This window comes from Nipponia nippon, unplaced genomic scaffold, assembly GCF_047370975.1.
Source record: "Nipponia nippon isolate SJK-2023a ecotype South Korea unplaced genomic scaffold, ASM4737097v1 scaffold_10, whole genome shotgun sequence".
In the NCBI taxonomy this organism is placed as follows: Eukaryota; Metazoa; Chordata; class Aves; order Pelecaniformes; family Threskiornithidae; genus Nipponia; species Nipponia nippon.
In genome coordinates, this window is record NW_028262291.1 from 13,343,683 (window position 1) to 13,361,017 (window position 17,335).

General features: G+C 41.0%; 1 protein-coding gene across 4 annotated transcripts in view; it reads left to right on the forward strand.

Moving 5' to 3' along the window:
- The first annotated feature begins 1,056 nt into the window (after positions 1-1,056).
- Positions 1,057-17,335, forward strand: part of TRIM66 (tripartite motif containing 66) — a 58,765-nt gene continuing 42,486 nt past the window's right edge. For 2 of the 4 annotated variants that reach the window (XM_009461465.2, XM_087745568.1), the window contains exons 1-2: positions 5,634-5,966; positions 16,429-16,532. In XM_009461465.2, coding sequence (XP_009459740.2) covers positions 5,747-5,966; positions 16,429-16,532 — 324 coding nt within the window. In that variant the 5' untranslated portion in view covers positions 5,634-5,746. Of the gene's footprint in view, positions 1,082-5,633; positions 5,967-7,722; positions 7,829-16,428; positions 16,533-17,335 lie in introns of those variants that run through there. The other 2 variants (XM_087745566.1, XM_087745567.1) reach the window with 2 other exon arrangements.

Sequence of the window (17,335 nt, forward strand, 5' to 3'; positions counted from 1 at the left end):
GACACTGTTCACACTTAAGTCTTGTCTGCTTAGTTATTTCTGGCAGTTTTGGATTAGTGGTTTGAAGCTTCTCACTATCTTTTGAAATTGCCGGGCTACAGTGTCCAGCATTTGGCACATACAAACACCTCATCGTTTTGTATTTATGGGGTAGCAAACCAGTTCGTCCCGTACTTGTGCAGCTCTTTCAACTGGTGATCCTCTTTACAGCTGTCTGTGAAAAGGTGACTTCACGTTCTGTTGATGGGGATTTTTGTACACTGAAATGACATCTAGGTGAAATATGCAGGGATACTGCCTTGGCCTTTGGGAATGAAACAGCAAGAGTGTGCACAAAGAAATGCAACGGAACAATGCAAAGTGGGTAGTAGTATACCAGAAACTGCTGTGCAAAAGAGACTTAGTATGGGAAATGGCTATCGATAAGCTTTGTGATCAATAGGCTTCTTTTGGGAGAGCAAAACAATTGTAGTCCCATTTCCACTGAGGTGGGCTATTGGAGGGAACGAAGGGGAAATCCCTAGGAGTAGTGTGGGACAGTAGGGAAGGGCTGAAGTAGGTGGGAAGAAACAATTCAAGGTTTCTGCCTCGTTATTGCCAGGCTTACATCATGAGCAGCACTTCAGGCAGGTTTCTGCAGGCGCTGTGAAGGTCTGCCTCGTCCGCAGCTTTCTCACAAGCAAGGCCAGCGTTTGAGCAGAACCGCGCTGTGTGGTGTGCCTCTGCCGCTGACGGCCACTGTGCCTCCGACAGAAAGTGATGGGTGTTTCTTTATCAGCGTTGTGCATAGAAACAAGATGTATTTTGAATTCAGTTCAACAATGTGGTTAAATTCTTTGCTTTTTCGTGGCGTTGTTAATGAAAGGTCTTTCTCAATCGTGACTTGCATTTGTCCCCCCAGTGCTTCAACTGCTGCTAAACGGATGACAGCTGCCTAGCTTCTGATCACAGTCAACATGCGAAACGCAGGCCATTTTAATCCATGTGCTTTTTAGAAACTGCTGGTGTAGTACTCTGAGTACCAGCTGAGGTGTTTGCATCCTGTAGTCATCGGAACGTGAGGCCCATAGTCATCTATAGTGTAAGTCGCCTCTTCATTGATGGTATAGCGCTACGCTTTTGCAATCTCTGCTAGACCACAGCTTGTGAACACATCGGATTTCTTTGAGATCAGGCTGACTTCTTCCACCACAGGACGAAATTGCTTCTGCATGTACTGATTCTCAGTTTCACTAATTCATAGCAATGGTAGCAGCAGCACGGTGTCCTTTTGGTAACTGCGGCAGACTAGCTGGACAGATTGCGCTAGGCTCAAAGCTTTTACAGCTTCTTGTCGGTGTTACTGGACTGACAGATGGCTGTTCCAGGCTGGTGTGCTTTTAAGGGTTGGTAACAGCGGTAATGTGCTGAAACTGTTGCTTAATGACTGAACTAATACAGTAACTGTTCATTAACGTTTGCAATCGGTACCCTCCTCAAGTAGGGTACACAATTCCCGAAGTTGCCACGTCTGGGACAGAAATGGTGCCAGCTAGCTTCAACCTTCCTTACAGCTGATACAGAGCAAGGGCACAGCTCTAGAACTGCACTATACGAATTTCTGATGTATTTGGCTTAAAATGACTACCTAACATACTGCTTGCTTAGTTGTAACATCAAAATAGGACTTCAGTTGCCAATGCAAGGTTTGACCCTGCGTGCCAAAGCAGAATCTTTATCTAACGGTAAAAATCAAACAATTTCTTAAAGCTAGTGAGCTTTTGATTTAAGTGTCAGACCAAAAGCATATAGACACTGTCACCTATTTTTTTTTTTTACGCTCACTGCTAGAAGTCTTGAATTATTGCTAATAGTTGCAAATTACCTTGTAGTACATGTGGTATGATCTGTGATATGATCCCGGTTAATGAACTCCTAACCTAGTGTTTGGCAATAATTCAATTTAGAGGGCAGAATTTTAGGGTAAAGCTGACATGCATTGCTTTGATAAATAGTTCACCTTAGCCAGTGGTACTGCTAGCTGTGAAGAATGGTAACTCAAACAAGAGTGTGTAAAGTTCACATACTGTTACCTCAGTATTTTATCTCATGGACTGCTGGGACCACCGTTTCCCAGGATGCAATGCTATTTATCCGCTGCCAGAGCTAAATCGTTTCCATCCTCAAAGGCGGTTGTGCGGTACTGCAGAACAAGGAACGCTGCTACTCCCTGATGTCAGCCACCTGATGGCTGACCAGCGAAGGGCTCCGTTTACACTGAAGCACCCTGGGCATGCAGGACAAGAGGCACCTGGCACAGGCTCACTGACATGCATCGTAGACACCACTCTCAATTCTTTGCTATTTAATGTCCTTAATATATTATCTCTTTAAGTAATTCTTCCATATTTTGTATTCTTACTTTTAAGCACAAAAAGTTCTTTGAGAGAAGCGTGCAGGCTCCACCAGCCCTGATCTCTGCCCCGCTGGAGGCCAGCTGGGGTGTTCTGCTGGGGTCTGGGGTTTTGCGTGGCTGAGCCTCGCCCGTAACAGACCTCTGCTCGGGCTGGACAGGACTTCTCCTTCCTCGGCGGCGCCTGTGCCGTGTCCTGACTCCCGAAATCACCGTCTGGCGGGTCTGGAGTAATAAGGCAAACCCGGGTTTTGAGATGGAGCCGTTTGTCGAGTTGGCCCTGCCGAGCGGGGCGGGGAGCGGCGCTTGCCCGCCACGGCCCCTCGCCACGGCCACGGCGGCGCCTCGGGCGGGCCGCTTCCGCTGGGGCGCCCGGCCGCTGGGCCCCGCCTTAGCCCCGCCCCGCGCCTGTCACTCGCGGCCGTTGGGCGCGCGGCGGCCGTTGGGCGCGCGGGGGCGCCCGCCGCCGAGGCGAGAGCGGTGGCGGCGTTCGGCGCGCGCCCTCCCCTCAGAGCCGCCGCCCCGGGGCGCCTCAGGCCGAAGGGGTCTGGCGGGGCTCGGGCGGGCTCTGCAGCCCGCTGGGCGTCCCGCCGCTTCTCGGGTAAAACACTGGCGGGGCGTATTTCCCACGTCTGCGAGGGCTGAGTAATCACAAACAAACTGCATTTACCGGCTTAACAAGAAGCTCCTGTGAGGGTGGATAGGAAACCTCCAGGACGGCTGTCCACGATGTCCAAGTAAAGGGACATATATAAAAACAGGAGAAATGAGGAAGCTAAATGAAGACCAACTAACTTTTTAAATGTAAAAAGCTCTTTATTTGTTTGGGGTTTTTGGTTTTGGGTTTTGTTTGACTGATAAACATTATGCTTTGGTAGATGGGGATATTTTTATTTTTATTCGATGTTTTCCAAATTCTTGGCAACTTACAATGCTGCTAATGAAGCAATTAGAGACAAAACTGGTAAAGTTGATGTTATAACATTTTAAAATGCTGTAATGAGCCTTGTGTAGCAACATCCACATTTAATGGAGGGAAGAAGATACAAAAAAAATAATCTGATTAAATCTGAGAAAAAGGAACACAGGAAATTGAAAGACTTGCATAGGGAGTTTATCCCTAGAATACAGAAATTCTGAAGCTCTGAGAATACATCATTACAAACTCGTCTTGTATGAAATGTATCAATGCTTTACTGGACGTTCCAGTCCCATGGTATCTGGATGCTTCCCTTCGATTTGCATTGGGGTGGCCGCTGCCGTCCTGAGGCCACGACTGCTCTTTTGGCCCGAGGCAGCCCCCCAGCACGATGCCCTTCCTTTGCCTCCTCTGGGCTGACACACCAAAAGCCCAGCGCTTCTCTTCCCGTTCCAGGCGTGACTCTGCCGGCCAGCTGCTTCCATAGCTCTCCCCGTCTTCATCCACTTCTGTCCTGCGCCCTGCCTCATTGCCCTCACCACACATCTCCAAACGCAATTAAGTTTATTTTCTTTGTAATCGCTGCTGCTGGACTTGGAGTTTCCCATCAGGGTAGCCAAGTCACTGCTAATGTAGCTGCCTGACTGCTGATTTGCATACTTCTCTCAGCAGGAAATGTTAAACACTTTTTGTCACCCTCGTCCTTCCCCCTCCTACCAAAAAACTTGTACGTAGTTTCATATGTTATGCAAAAAGCATAAATTAAAATGCATGGTAACCCGCTTCTCATTCAGCCACAGGTTTGGCCTTTATGGTGATACAGCATTTCCCAGTATTAGGCTTGGTTTGCACTGATTCTCTGTGGATGGATGCTTTGGTCCTGGGCTGTGGTTTCTCTGTCTGAACAATGTGGTAGTCTAAGACCTCAACTTCCTACTGCAGAAATTACATGTTTTTGTAGGTGCTGGTTTGTCTTCTTAGCAACAGTAGTTGCAGGCAACAATAGAGATGGAGCGAGCCGAGAAGCTGTGCTGCTCTAATGACTTTCGCCTCTGATGCAGATGCACTGTGAAAAGTGAGCTCATATAATAAGCACTGATATAACGTTTATTAGTTAAACAACAGGTACAATTACCACAGCTCATTTCTAAAGGGACCTCTAGTTTTGAAATTACAATCGTAAGTTTTAGCGGTAGGTTTGAATTTGTCTAAGTGAATTCAGTAAAATTGGTGGATATCTACCTATTTTCATTTGTTCCTAGACTGGGTCTTGGGTATGAAATATGATGCAGACTTTAACATATGGTCCATTTTTTCTAAAATATTTTAAATAGCAATGACTTCAGGATGCAACACTTAAAAAATTCTTGGTGTGAATTTCCGAGAGATTAATATTTTTTTTGCATTGTAGAAAAAAAAAAAAAGACCCGCTTACTAACCATTTCCACTGGAATCTGCACCGAGACAGAATCCCTTGAGAGAATACATAGCCCTAAGATTAGAGCTGGTGCTCTTCTGTTCTGGGGAAATCTGAAGATCGTAGCTGCAGGTTATGTACGGCTGATAGCAAGGGCACCATGCCAAGGCAACAGGCAGCTACATGGGGCTCCGGCCCCAGGAGGCTCAGTCAGCTGGAAGGGTGATTCCAGGGGAGACCAGACTGTATTTGCTTTTTCTCCTCTGATACAACTTGCAAACATTTCCCTTTGCAGGCTGTATCTGACCAGTATCTCTCAAAATCCCAGAATCAAGGACGGAACATGAACTGCAAAATTCTCAATTTACCTTGGGGAGCTTAGGCTGGCAGGAAGAACACTGTCCTGCTTGTGGGAAGCTCAGGTTTGGTCTATAATTTGATCTGTGGTCACCCTGACAGTTGAAATTTGATTACTGCAAAGTGCATTTTATTAAATTTCTATAAAGAAGATTGGCAGAAGATGCTGTACATTTATCAAGGCAGGTTTCTAACATGCATTGCTGAAATGATGGACGTATGATCAGTTATGCTTACTGTTTGCTTCACCTGAAAACTATAAAATATTGAGGTGAAATTGTAAGAGCAGTCAGAGAATATCGTCATTTTTGTTGCACAGTTTCAGTGCTTCTAGCAGGAAATGTACGGCATGTGACAATTCAGCCTGGTAACAGCTTTTTAAGTAGATCAATAGCATAGATTACTTCAGTTTTTAGAGAAGCTGCAAGTACTATAGAGAGATAGTGGGATCATGGTTTGTAAACCTTAAACCACACTTTCCTGCACAACAATCTGCAAAGATATTTTTTTTTGTAAAGCAGGTACGTGATTTTCAGCTGCAAGGAACTTCCTCTTTCTTCACAAGGACTAAACAAATGTTGTTTCTGAGAACGTGCATCCCGCCGTTGCCTTCTAGTTTGCGCTTGAGTGATCAAGTGTTTTGTTAAGTGAAGGGGTTGTCATGAGCCATTTTGTGACTCTTCGTGTTTTCGATGTCAAACTTCAGCCAACAGAAATGGAGACCTTGGATCTGTTGAGGAATTGTTTGGTGTGCAAATGGGACCTGCGGAGGAGAGACCCCAGAATGCTACCTTGCCTTCATTCCTTCTGTAAGGACTGTCTTCCGGACTTGATTCAAGGATATACTTGTATTCCCACTGAGTATGAAGTTCTATACGAAGGTAATATTTAAGAATCTCTGGCTCGTGCTCTTTGTATTACAGTATCACAAAAATAGATGGATTGAGAAGTACTTTTTGTAGCCTATTCCTTTACAGCACTACTTTAAAGGAATAAACTAAGAGACTTAAGATTTGTAAGAGCAGAGGGTGGATTGGGAACAAGCCTTCTTCGTTATGTTTTTCATCCAACAGCACTGTTTTGAAAAGAAATGACACAGTCAGGCAACATTTAATATTTTCCAGAGTGGGCTAAGTTTCAATTACCAAGTGTGACATTATGAATATTTGATTTGCTTAGCTTAATAAATGAATAAATGCTACAAGGTAGTTTCTAGGCGACATCTTTATCCAATCTTTTGGACATGTTGGACCTTTTATGGTACTGGTTGCGGTGATAATTTTATTCTTCCTTCTCTCCCCTTTCTGCGCCACCCCCCCACCCCCAACACCAACACAAAAACATCCGGTTCTTTGTTTTTGTTCCTAACAGAGGTCATAATAACTGTTATTAGAATATGTGTATTGTGGTGCACTGAAACTCTTCCTTTTATCTCATCGTAAATGTGGTTTCTCTCTATCTGAACCCTTCTGACTGTAGACTATACTGTAACTCACCCTAACAAGCTGAGTAAATTAGTGAGGACGAGAAGCATTTTGTGACTTTGGCTTTTGAAATCCTGAAGTTATTTGTACAGTTTTTGGTAGTGACATTAATAGAAAATACGTAACTTTTTGGGGATAAGACAGGACTTAGATCACAGAATACAGTAATTTTAACTGAACAAGTCTTAATTGCCATGGGGAAGCATTCCAGACTCATTACTAATTTATAAGAAGAGCAAAGGCATGTAGATTACTTGTATTTTCACAGGCTTTGAACTTTAGATGAATAAGGGGCATCATTTATTATCTCTTCCATAGCAGATTTTAGAAACATGTAGGAAGAGAAGATACCTTCCCTGAGGTGATGGTAACCTGAATTGACGAGATAACAGAAACTAGACAAGTTCACGTTTGAGAACAAATGGAAACACTGTTAGGAGATCACTGTTGAAAGGCTAGCAAAACACGAAAGATAAAGGAAGAGGGAATAACTTAATGGCAAAGGAGAAAGGCAATTCATGAGTAGGGTACAGACAGGAAAAGATACAAAGGTAGGAGAAGAAGACAGAGAGAACAAGGCAGTAATTTCAAGTAAATGTCTCCTTAAAATTTTTAATGCCCAATCATAGAGGGCTTAAAATCTGAGGGACCTACTTTTTAATAAAATGCTGTTGTAAACAACCACTCCATTACTTTTTATGTATCCTCATTTGACATCTAAGCTATTCCTCTCTCCTCTTTGTTTCTGTTTGCCAAGTGGAAAAGTGAACTTACACCACTTGGTGATCTTGGATGAAGCGCAGCTAGAGGTTCTTATGAGTTGTTAAAATATTAGATATTTCTTCAAGGTCCTGAGTGGATTGGGAAATATTTGTCTATAGCAAATTGGAACAAATACTAGTTTATTTCTGTGTTCTTGAAGTCTCTCTGTTTACTTCTTCATTTTTTTGTAGATAGGGAACTTCTATAGGAAAGAGCAAGGTTAGAGAAAAGAAATAATGAACAGTGATGACCCAGTAAATGAAGTGAGACACCAGGTGCAGAGACTCAGTTAATAAATGAGCAAGGAGAGCAGCAAAACCAAAACATCTGTGTCTCTTATTTAAGTCAACGACTGAAACTGCAACCACCATAGGTCAGCCAGGATAAATTTGTGAAATCTTCTGATGGTGTGATTCTAAATGTTGCTTTTCTTATCTGCACCGATTGCTGAGTTATGGGCAGTAGAATACAAACTCAAGTTTCAGTGTTATCTTTAGGTATGTTCATATATAAGTGCCAATGAGAAACTGTAAATACGTGTCCTAACCCATTTTAGCTAAGTAAACATGAAATATTGCCTGTAAGAAAAATGTGTTCCTTACTCACTATGAATTCTTTAAGCAAAATATAAGAATGGAAAAAATGAAGATATTTCCAAGTGAAGCCAATCTGACATTTGCTACAAAAGCATACTTCAATTTGTGGGTTTTGGTACGCTTTACTATAAATAGTACTATACTAACATAAAGCTCTTTTCTAGTTTATTGTTGTTGTATTAAGCTTGCTGAGAAGATGGAGGTAAGTGGTCCTGATATTTGATGGGGGTTGATGTTGGAAACTTACTTTTATACTTGTATGTGTTTAAGATGACTCATGAATGAAAGCTCTGAGGTACTGAGAGCCTTATGGAAAAGCTGCATACACATCGGAATTTGTTCAAAGCTGTGAAAACTGAGAGTTTGGAAGCAATTTGAGTGGAAAAAGAAAATGATCTTTGTGCGTTTGGCTCCTACATATGCTTCTTATATGAAGGGGACTTTAAAATTCTCAGTGTGTCTTTTCTTTTTCTGCAGGCCAGTGTCACTTTCCTTTTTTTACTCCCTCTCTTCTTGTAACAGAGAATCCACATTCTTCTCCTCTGCAGATCTGCGTGTTGTGTGCTTCCAGTCTGTTTACTGCATGGGAAGGAATAATTTTAAAGAGAGGGACTGGATGAGAAAAAGAGAGAGAAAATTCCCCCATCTTCTGAGATGGAAATTTCTCAGATGAGGACTTTCCCAGGCTCCTACCTGTGTGAATCGCCACTCACAGTACAATGTAAAAACATACAAAATTGATTCTTGCATGCTGCCTTGGCTTCTTGGGTCTGGCTCTTTCTCACTGAGCTCTGAATACATTCAAAACCAGATTCACCCAGGTTCCTATGCTTATCCCTTCTTTCTGAGTTGGAGGTGGGTGCCAAAATAAGTGACCCTTTATCTGCAAATCTTCCTCTCCATAAGATGTTCAAAGATTTAAATTGTTTTAGTGCTTTAAATATCACCAACATATTCATTTCGAAAGTAGCTAAATGAGGACCAGTGGAGGTGCATTGTTGTGAGAAGTTCATGTTTTTGCAAGACTGTCTCAGCTTGAGAGTTGTTTGGTTTTTTTTTTTCCTTAAAAAACAAATATCCTAGGTAATCACTGCTCAATCACAGTTTAAACCCCTGAGAACAAGGCAGATAAGGAAAGATTTGGAACACTTTGTGGATTTCTGCTAACTGATATAAAGCCCTGTTCTTATTTACATTTTGTGACCGAATTGGGTAATTTGTCTAACCTGTAAGTTACACTTTATGCTTGTAAAATGCGATTAGTAGTGGCCCAGGTTTGTAAATTGCTTTGGGAAGTGGTAGATTTAATTGTATCATCTTTTTGTATTGAACTTGTGTGTTGAACTGTTTTTTTTCTGAAATTCTGTTTTAAAAATGTGCTTTGCCCTTTTGTGCTTCTCTACGTTGGATAACAAAAATAATGGAAAATGACCGCATAATTTCTATCCACATTCTGTGCATAAGTCAAAAACTGTCCATGCTTCCATTATGTTATCTTCCCACTTGCAAGAGAGGGTCTGAGATCCCCACTTAAATGGCAAGAAATGTAACAACAGGGTTATGTATTAGAGAAATGCAAACTGATGGGATAAAACTAACAGAAAACAGACTATTAAAGAGAACTAATGTAACTTCAACTGTTGATGGATGTCCACTTGCTGCATTTTATTATTTCCAGCTGAAAATATACAGTTTTCTTTAGCTTGTAATGTAGGTGCTATATATAACCATGGATCCCTAATTGTGAACGCTTGTTAGCGAGGCACATCCAAAACTCAGCCAAGCATTGGTCACACTTGCATTTAATGTGTCCAGAGATATCTTCAAGGGGGTTTATTTCAAGAAAAAAGATTGACCTCTAGGACTCCTTTGGCTCTAGGCTCATTTTCAGTATGATGATGTGGCATAACAAGTACGGGGTACTAGCTTAAGGAGACTCCAGGTATCAACACCCAGTGCCTTATCTTGTACTAAGTCTGTATGTTAAAAAAAAAAAAAAAAAGGCACATCTACAGAGTTCTGTAAACCATATTTAGGCTTACAGTGGGGTATAGTTTGGCTGCCTTGGTGTTACAGCTGTTACATCTCCAGGAGCCAAATAACCTTGTTTTGATGCAATCATGTAAGGCGAGTGATGCAATGCATCACATCTATTAATTCTGAAGCAGAATACCCATTTGCTTTAATTAGATCTACTTAACACCAAATGTTTTATTTCTATAAAGGGAAGTAGAAAGGTAATTCTAAAGAGGGAAACTGTTCATAATATATATATTTAGTCATCTTAAAATGGATTTGAAGTTACTCGGCCCTTCTCACTCTGTTGTTCAGCTGCTAGATCCAAAAGGCAAGTGAAACAATGGACGGTTTAGTTATATAAATATGAAGCTGTAGAGTGGGAGGTTGTCTTCAGAACTGTTTCCTATAACCTATAATTGGGTCTCCAAGGAAGTGTAAATTATGCCTGCAGCTTGAGCTGTAGCTAATGCTCTTTGAGAATAATTATTCTGATGGTTGTTGGAGGAGAAAGAGTGGAGGAATAGGTACAACATGTGGACAGCAAGTATAAATGTGGTGTGTATGATAGCTCCACTGTTTGTTTTGTTATGCTAATCAATTCTCATTATAATAATAAGTTAATTAACTGCATTGATTTATTTCTGAGACACCCAGCTTGAGGGTTCTTTCTATTTAAACCTGCCCAGACTGGAAGACCTTGAAACAAAACTGCGAGCTGTGGCTTTTGATGTTCAAAAGGTCTTTGTACTCAGTTTCCATATGTGGTGGAGAGGTTACAGTTTGCACTTTCGGAGATGATTGCTGCAAATTATCCACAGCTCTGTCACTTACAAATTAGATTGCTACAATATAGGTGGAGTAAAAACTTGAGAGCACTCAGAAATTTTGGTTCTTTATTTGTGCTTCTACAAAGGAACACTCTATATGAGGGTCACTACCTTGAAGTCTGCTTAGTATTCCCTGGGTCTGATGCAGTGTGGCAACTTGCATTAATAGAAATGAAAGTACTGTGGGATGCAAGAGATCTGACCTGCAGGGAACTAGGGCTTGAACAGTGTATGGCTGAACCTTGTTGTTTTCCTGAAAGCTGATTTTGGATATCACAGGTGTGGAGTTGGAGTGTCCAGACTGGGTATCTGTGTCTGACTACTGGATCCACTGCCTTTGAATTTCCATTTTCCCCAACCCGCTCTCTAGTTACTATTGCTGATGGGATCGTGAGTGGAAATAAACACATGGCTTATGAAAAAGGGCTGCAAACCAATTCAGCAAAGTAAACATCTGCTGCTGAAGCTTTTCAGGGCTCAGACATGTGTGTATATGAACATAACACACACACAGATGTGTCTCCACGCATGTCACTTTCTAGTGCTCGTGGCTTTTGTGCTGGTGTTCAAATGCATTGGCCTACTCTGAACGGTAGTTAAAGGAGTAGTGGATGTAGGTGTAGGACTATGCCTCCACATCCCTCACGTGATGAAACTTTGTGGGAGTCTGTTGAATACAATGTGGTCTTCAGAGATTGTTCAGTACTAGCTGATAACTCAAATGCACTGAGCTCATAGAGGTTTTGATAACAATAATGGATTTCATTTGGGCATCACAGTTGCACCATAGCTGAATTTGGCTCCTGATCTCTTAATACGTAAACTGTTGTTTGAATCCTGTAATTCCGTGTTGAATTGCTATTTAGATCCAGAAATTGCATCATTCTCATACGTACAAACAGTGAGTCTCTAGGGCTTCAGACTACTCTTCCCTTCACCCACAGTGCTGTAATAATGATATATTTAAATGAGCTGTCTGCAAAGTACAGGTTCTTAAAACAAATTAACGATGTTGTTTAGAGGCAGTGGTAAGGTAGGAAGGCAAGAAAAATATTTAGGAAATCGTCTGCAAAATGTACTGTGGGAGTGAGTGGTGTTATAGGACCTGCTGCTACCTGGATCTGGAAAAGCTCTTCTCTTTCCTTCTGCACACTTGCTCCAGGTTACTCTGAGGACTGAGCGAAGACCCAGGCAAGAAGGGAAGTAGGACGGTGCTATTTGTTCTCACTATGGGATTTTTATTCCACCACTTCAGGAAAAATACAATCAAGGCAAGTTAACAGAGGCCTGAATGAATCTGAGAGGCAAGGGCAAGAAAAAAGGCAAGAGGAAAAAAAATATGCACCTTGTAGTGGCCCAGTACATCTTTCTGCCCTGCTGATATGCCAGCATTTCTGGCTGAAGAAGGGGGAGCAGCCCCAGATAGTCCATGAAAGGTGTACCAACTTCAGTCTGCAGTACGGCAAAGCCTGATTCCAGGGAGCACACTGTGTGTGCAGTTCTGATTAATAACCACCCGCTCCCTGACACAAGTGACTTTGTGTGTAGCTCTCTAAGTGACTGTTTATCCAGAGGACAGGTAAGGGGTTTCTAGGAAATTGTACTTTCCTGGTGATTTTGCACTCTGAGCACGAGCACAGCGCGGTGTGCTTGCTTTGTATTGTTGAGGTAGCTGCTGCTTGTGGCTATTTGTAAATATGTATGTAAGGTTTGCTTAATTTCAGGGTAATTGCTTTACAAACCATTCTGTAGTGTATTTATTATGCCAAGCTATCATTAGATTCTTTTGGGAATTTATATTGAAACAGGTTGGGCATTTCCAGGGAGCACAGGTTTTTATTAAATGGAAAAGGAATCAAATAAGAAGCCCAATTAGCTGAACAAGTATGATCTCTGAAGCTACCACATTCAGGGAATCCCTCTTTTAGCAAGATGCAAATCTGTCTCCTGTGCTTTTAATAAAGTCTTAAACATAGAATTCAGTATTAGGACAGGCGCGAAGGTGCTTACTGATTAGTCCTCCTATGAGTAGGAGACCACTTCCAATACAGTATTGCCACGGTGTCCCCGTTATTTTTCCTGTTAATTGTTATGGTTTTTGTTCTGATTTTTTTTATTAAGCTGAGGGCTATACATGTCTTATGTTCATCTCAAGGGAGTTTTAGATTTGAAATCATTGTAATTCACTTTCTTGGATATTTAAGACACACTTTGACGTTTACACAATCAAAGCTGTACTTGATGGTCTGTGGTAGTGAGTCTAATACAAAGTTCTGACCTGTGTGTGTGCGTGACTCACCCCATGTGTATCTCTGCAACCGCACTGCTTTCAGTAGCATAACTTGGATCTGAAACCTGGGAAAAAATTGTCCCATGGCATCCAGGGCATCACTTTTAGATATCCTCTAATGTTAATCAGCAGTAATGTCATCTACCTCCAAAATCATGACTGTTCCATATTGCTTAATACCACTGCATTTCTCTCTCTCTCTATATATAAGGAGGCTTTTGTGCAGAACTGAAATCCATGCATGATATATGTTTTCTTAGGGTGAAAATTATTGAAGTTTTCTTTACATACGTTTAACAACATTAAAAAGATCGTTTTGCCCATTGTCAAATTAATGCATTCTTTATACAATGTATTTTTTACTTCACTGGTTTGGAACAAATTAGGAGAATTTAAAGTTCACATGAATGCGCCTGAGGCCACAAGCATTCCATTAAATATCTTCAATTGATATAATTTGATTTAACATTCTTCACTAACTGAATAGGGTTGAAATGTAATAAAATAGTAACTTCAATATTAGCTTTTTTTACCTTATGTGGTGTGTAGACAGAAGTTGTCCTTGTTATGGCAAAGACCTGAGCACTGCTTTTGTTTCCCAGTAAGCCTCTGTTTGCAGAAATATTTTGTGTAAGACTGTGTGCTCATCCATATGGCATGTAGATGAAGGAATAACTGTGAGAGTCATGCATTTCTTACTTCAGAAAGTAACCTGTCGATAATTTCCCCTTTGGTCAATTTGCGGCATATTATATAGTCTCAGTATGGAGGTTTTCTCTCTGTATTAGCCAGATCAAGAACTGGCAATGCTTGGGCAATGCTGTTATGGGAGTAAGAAACTGGTTCAAAGTCTCAAAGGGCTAGAGGCGATTCCCTGTGAAGTCAGTAGATGGTTTCCTATTGACTGCACCGAGAATTAGAGCATGTCCTGTGAGACTTATTTGAGAAGCTACTTGCAAAGTAGGTATTTTGCTTCCTAGCTTATCAATCAAAATGTATCTGTCTTTTTATTTCTGCTGCTGTTATAACTGTTGCTTTGTAAGGTGCTCACAGGGAAAACTTGAAAACTGTTTCATCTTCTAGGAATTAGCAATACAATTCACTGGTGCTTGTAGTATGCACCATTTACAAGGAGTAGGAGGGCACTGTCTGCATAACACATCTTGTCTTAGGTACTGCAGTGCTCCTACTGTTTTTACGCTTCTCTAGAGAACCGAGCTGTTAACTGATATCTAAAAGACACACACAACCATAATTTGGGAAAACGTGGAGAGGTTTCAGTGTGACTAATGTAAAAGCGGTCTGTTGTCCTAGGGTGTAACATATGAAGGTGATTAGCTGCAAGTATTGTAGGTAAAGAAGATACTTTTTCAGCTGGGCTCCTTATATTAAGGATGCAAAGTAGAGGAAGAGTTTAAAAGACTTCTACAGCTTTCTGCCATCACAGACATCTTTATCAGATGAATTTTTAGCCTCTTTGTAATTCCTGTCACCAGAAGACACTTAAACAAGACTCAAGTTACATGCCCAGAAGATGAGCAAAACGTTGGCAATTGCTTGTGGTGCCCTTTCCCCTGGGGTGACTTGTAGCTGAGTAGCACAGGCACCTGTGGGTACCGCCTGTTCCTTCTCACGTCTACATGAACACTCAGTGTTGTATGAAATGCACAGTTAAACAAGTGTGAGGTAGACTATAGTCTGCCACTTGGGCCACCAAGTCACAGTTCTGTTGTAAATGCAACCTCAGAAAATAGTAAACAATATACTTTTCCAACAAGATTGGGGCTAAAAAAGACCTAAACCTCATGGAAGCGGTTCTTAGTAAGATGTCCTCTTCAAAGGAGATGCAACAGAACTCAAAGTTTCTTCAAAACATTTATGAATGAAAGTGAATGTATTCAGACATCTGACTGCATACTGCTTTTATCAGAAGTGGTAATGTAGGAAGGGTTTGGGGTTTGTGTGTCTCCGTCAATGTAACGTGCTGCTGTTAAAATAACAGTAGCCCAGTTCTGAAAATGGGAAACATTCAGGGTTAGAATTGTGCACCTGGCCAGGGACTGCAGGAACCATGTCCCAGCTGCAGGTAATACTAAGCACTTGGAAAACACAAGAGTCTCTGATAACAGTCCAGTGCGAAGAGTAATAGACATCTTAAGATTTAAGGCCACTCTCCTTATTAAAAATAATTTTAGTTAAGGAAAAGAGCACATTGAACATTGTCAGTCCAGTAGAAAGTTGTCATTATCTTGCTTTTAGAATCTTGCTTTAAGTGAGTTTGCATCATTTAGTTATGGAAAATATTGCTGTTAGTTATCATAAACAGATCACTTGGCAAGGTGAGCATAGTACTGAAATTCTGTTCTCAACAGAATGGAAAAACTTAGATAAAAAAAAGACTTGATAAGATAAGGTAAAAATAGACTGACACACTACTACCACCATCTCTGAAGGACTGGATTCACATCTACAGTAGTTTACAGAAATGTGGTCAGAAACATGCACACTCCTTTTTAAAAAAAAAAAAAAAAGGCACTAGACCTTCTAGAAAAATCTAAGTCCTAGCCCAAGAAGTCTAGGAATGAAATAGCAGAGGTGCAAAAATGCAGGTATACAGTTATGGACACCTTCTTGAACTGTTAGTTCTCAGCCCAGGCAAACACTAAGATTCATCCCAGTTGTGCTCAATAGCTAATGAAGGTGGAGCCAGGTTTTGCTGTTCACGCTGCTTGCTTTGCTTTAGGGGTGATCACGTTTTGCCACCTGTGGATTTGTTGTAATAGATGGTTTGCAGTTCTGACTTTTATTTATGAAACTTTTTTTTTATTCTTTACCTTCATTCTGATTTGTTGCTTCTGCTAGCAGCATGTTACTCCTCTCACTTCACTGGATAGCATGCTGCACTGTAAAACTAGTATTAGGCAATGTGTGTTTTATGCTTTGATATACCTCTGGTAATGTAAAGCTGGTATAGAAGAACTGTGGCAAGTACCAAAAGCACAAGTAGATCTGTAACAAGGGAATACAGTTTAAAGTGCAGCTCAGTTTTTATCAAAGCTGTAAGCCCTAATGAATTCATGGGAATTTGGACATGCAGATATCATTGATAAATACCGAAATAAGTCAACTGAACTATAGTGTATTTCTAGGGATTTTGTTGCTTTGTTTTTCTTGTCTATGTATTGAACTAGATCTAGCCACAAGTAACTTAGGGCTTGAAGAATACCTTAGTTTCCTGGAACTAAGTGTGTCCGTGTGATGTAGAAAAGCCAGCGATACTGAAGTGTGGTTTATGTCATTTCCTGGTTCACATGGCTGGTGTGCATTGTTTTATTTGTGATGTTTTTTGTTTTTAAAAAATTCAGGTATCCTTTCCTGCCCTGTGTGCAAACAGACCTGCTTTGCAAGGGATGTAGTTGAAAATTTCTTTCTCAAGGACTTTGCCACTGGTAATTCAGCTATGGCAAAGGTAAGTGAAAACCACTAAGTTGGGTGCCTTGTGAGTTGAAACAGTACCAGATGAACACTGTTTGAAAACAGAGCAAACTTCTTATTGATCAACAGACTCTCATACAGTTTGCTCATGCAGCGCTGTAATTACTTCACTCCTGGAGATGGACATACTGCCTTTGTAGTACTTTTTTAACTTTATTTGAAGAATGAGTTTGACTCTATATACTTAAAATAGAGTCGATTAAAAAATATTGATACTAGTGGTGTAGGACTGGGTCTGTGACAATATATTAGGAAGATACTGAATCTCTTGGATTCCTCATTGTCCCCTTTCTGCTCTCAACACAAAGCAAACAGAAGCAGACTACTGGCTGAATGGTTACACCAAGATTACCCATTATATCCTGTGGGCAATTATCATTTTCTGATAATCTGTTTAATAATAAAAAAGGTCACATATGATAATCTGTTACATGATAAAAAAGGTCACATCATATTTCAGTTTCCAGTTGGGGAATGGATGCAAAGGGTAATTGGAAGGCATAGGATTACTACCTTGGCCTTGTATTGACACTGTACATAGATGGATTTCACTTCTGTTAGATACCTAGTTAACAGGCAGGGCTATTCTTACAGTTTTTTAGTTGTTACTACTTTGGGTCACGAGGAGGAACAGGGAACGGTGTGTATTTCTGCCCCCTCTGTTACAAAAGAGTATTCTATTATTTGCATGAATAAGATTGATTTCAGAATGTGGTAGTATTACCTGCAGCTGGGAGTTAAAACAGGTGAAAACTTGTCAAAACTATTCTGTAATCT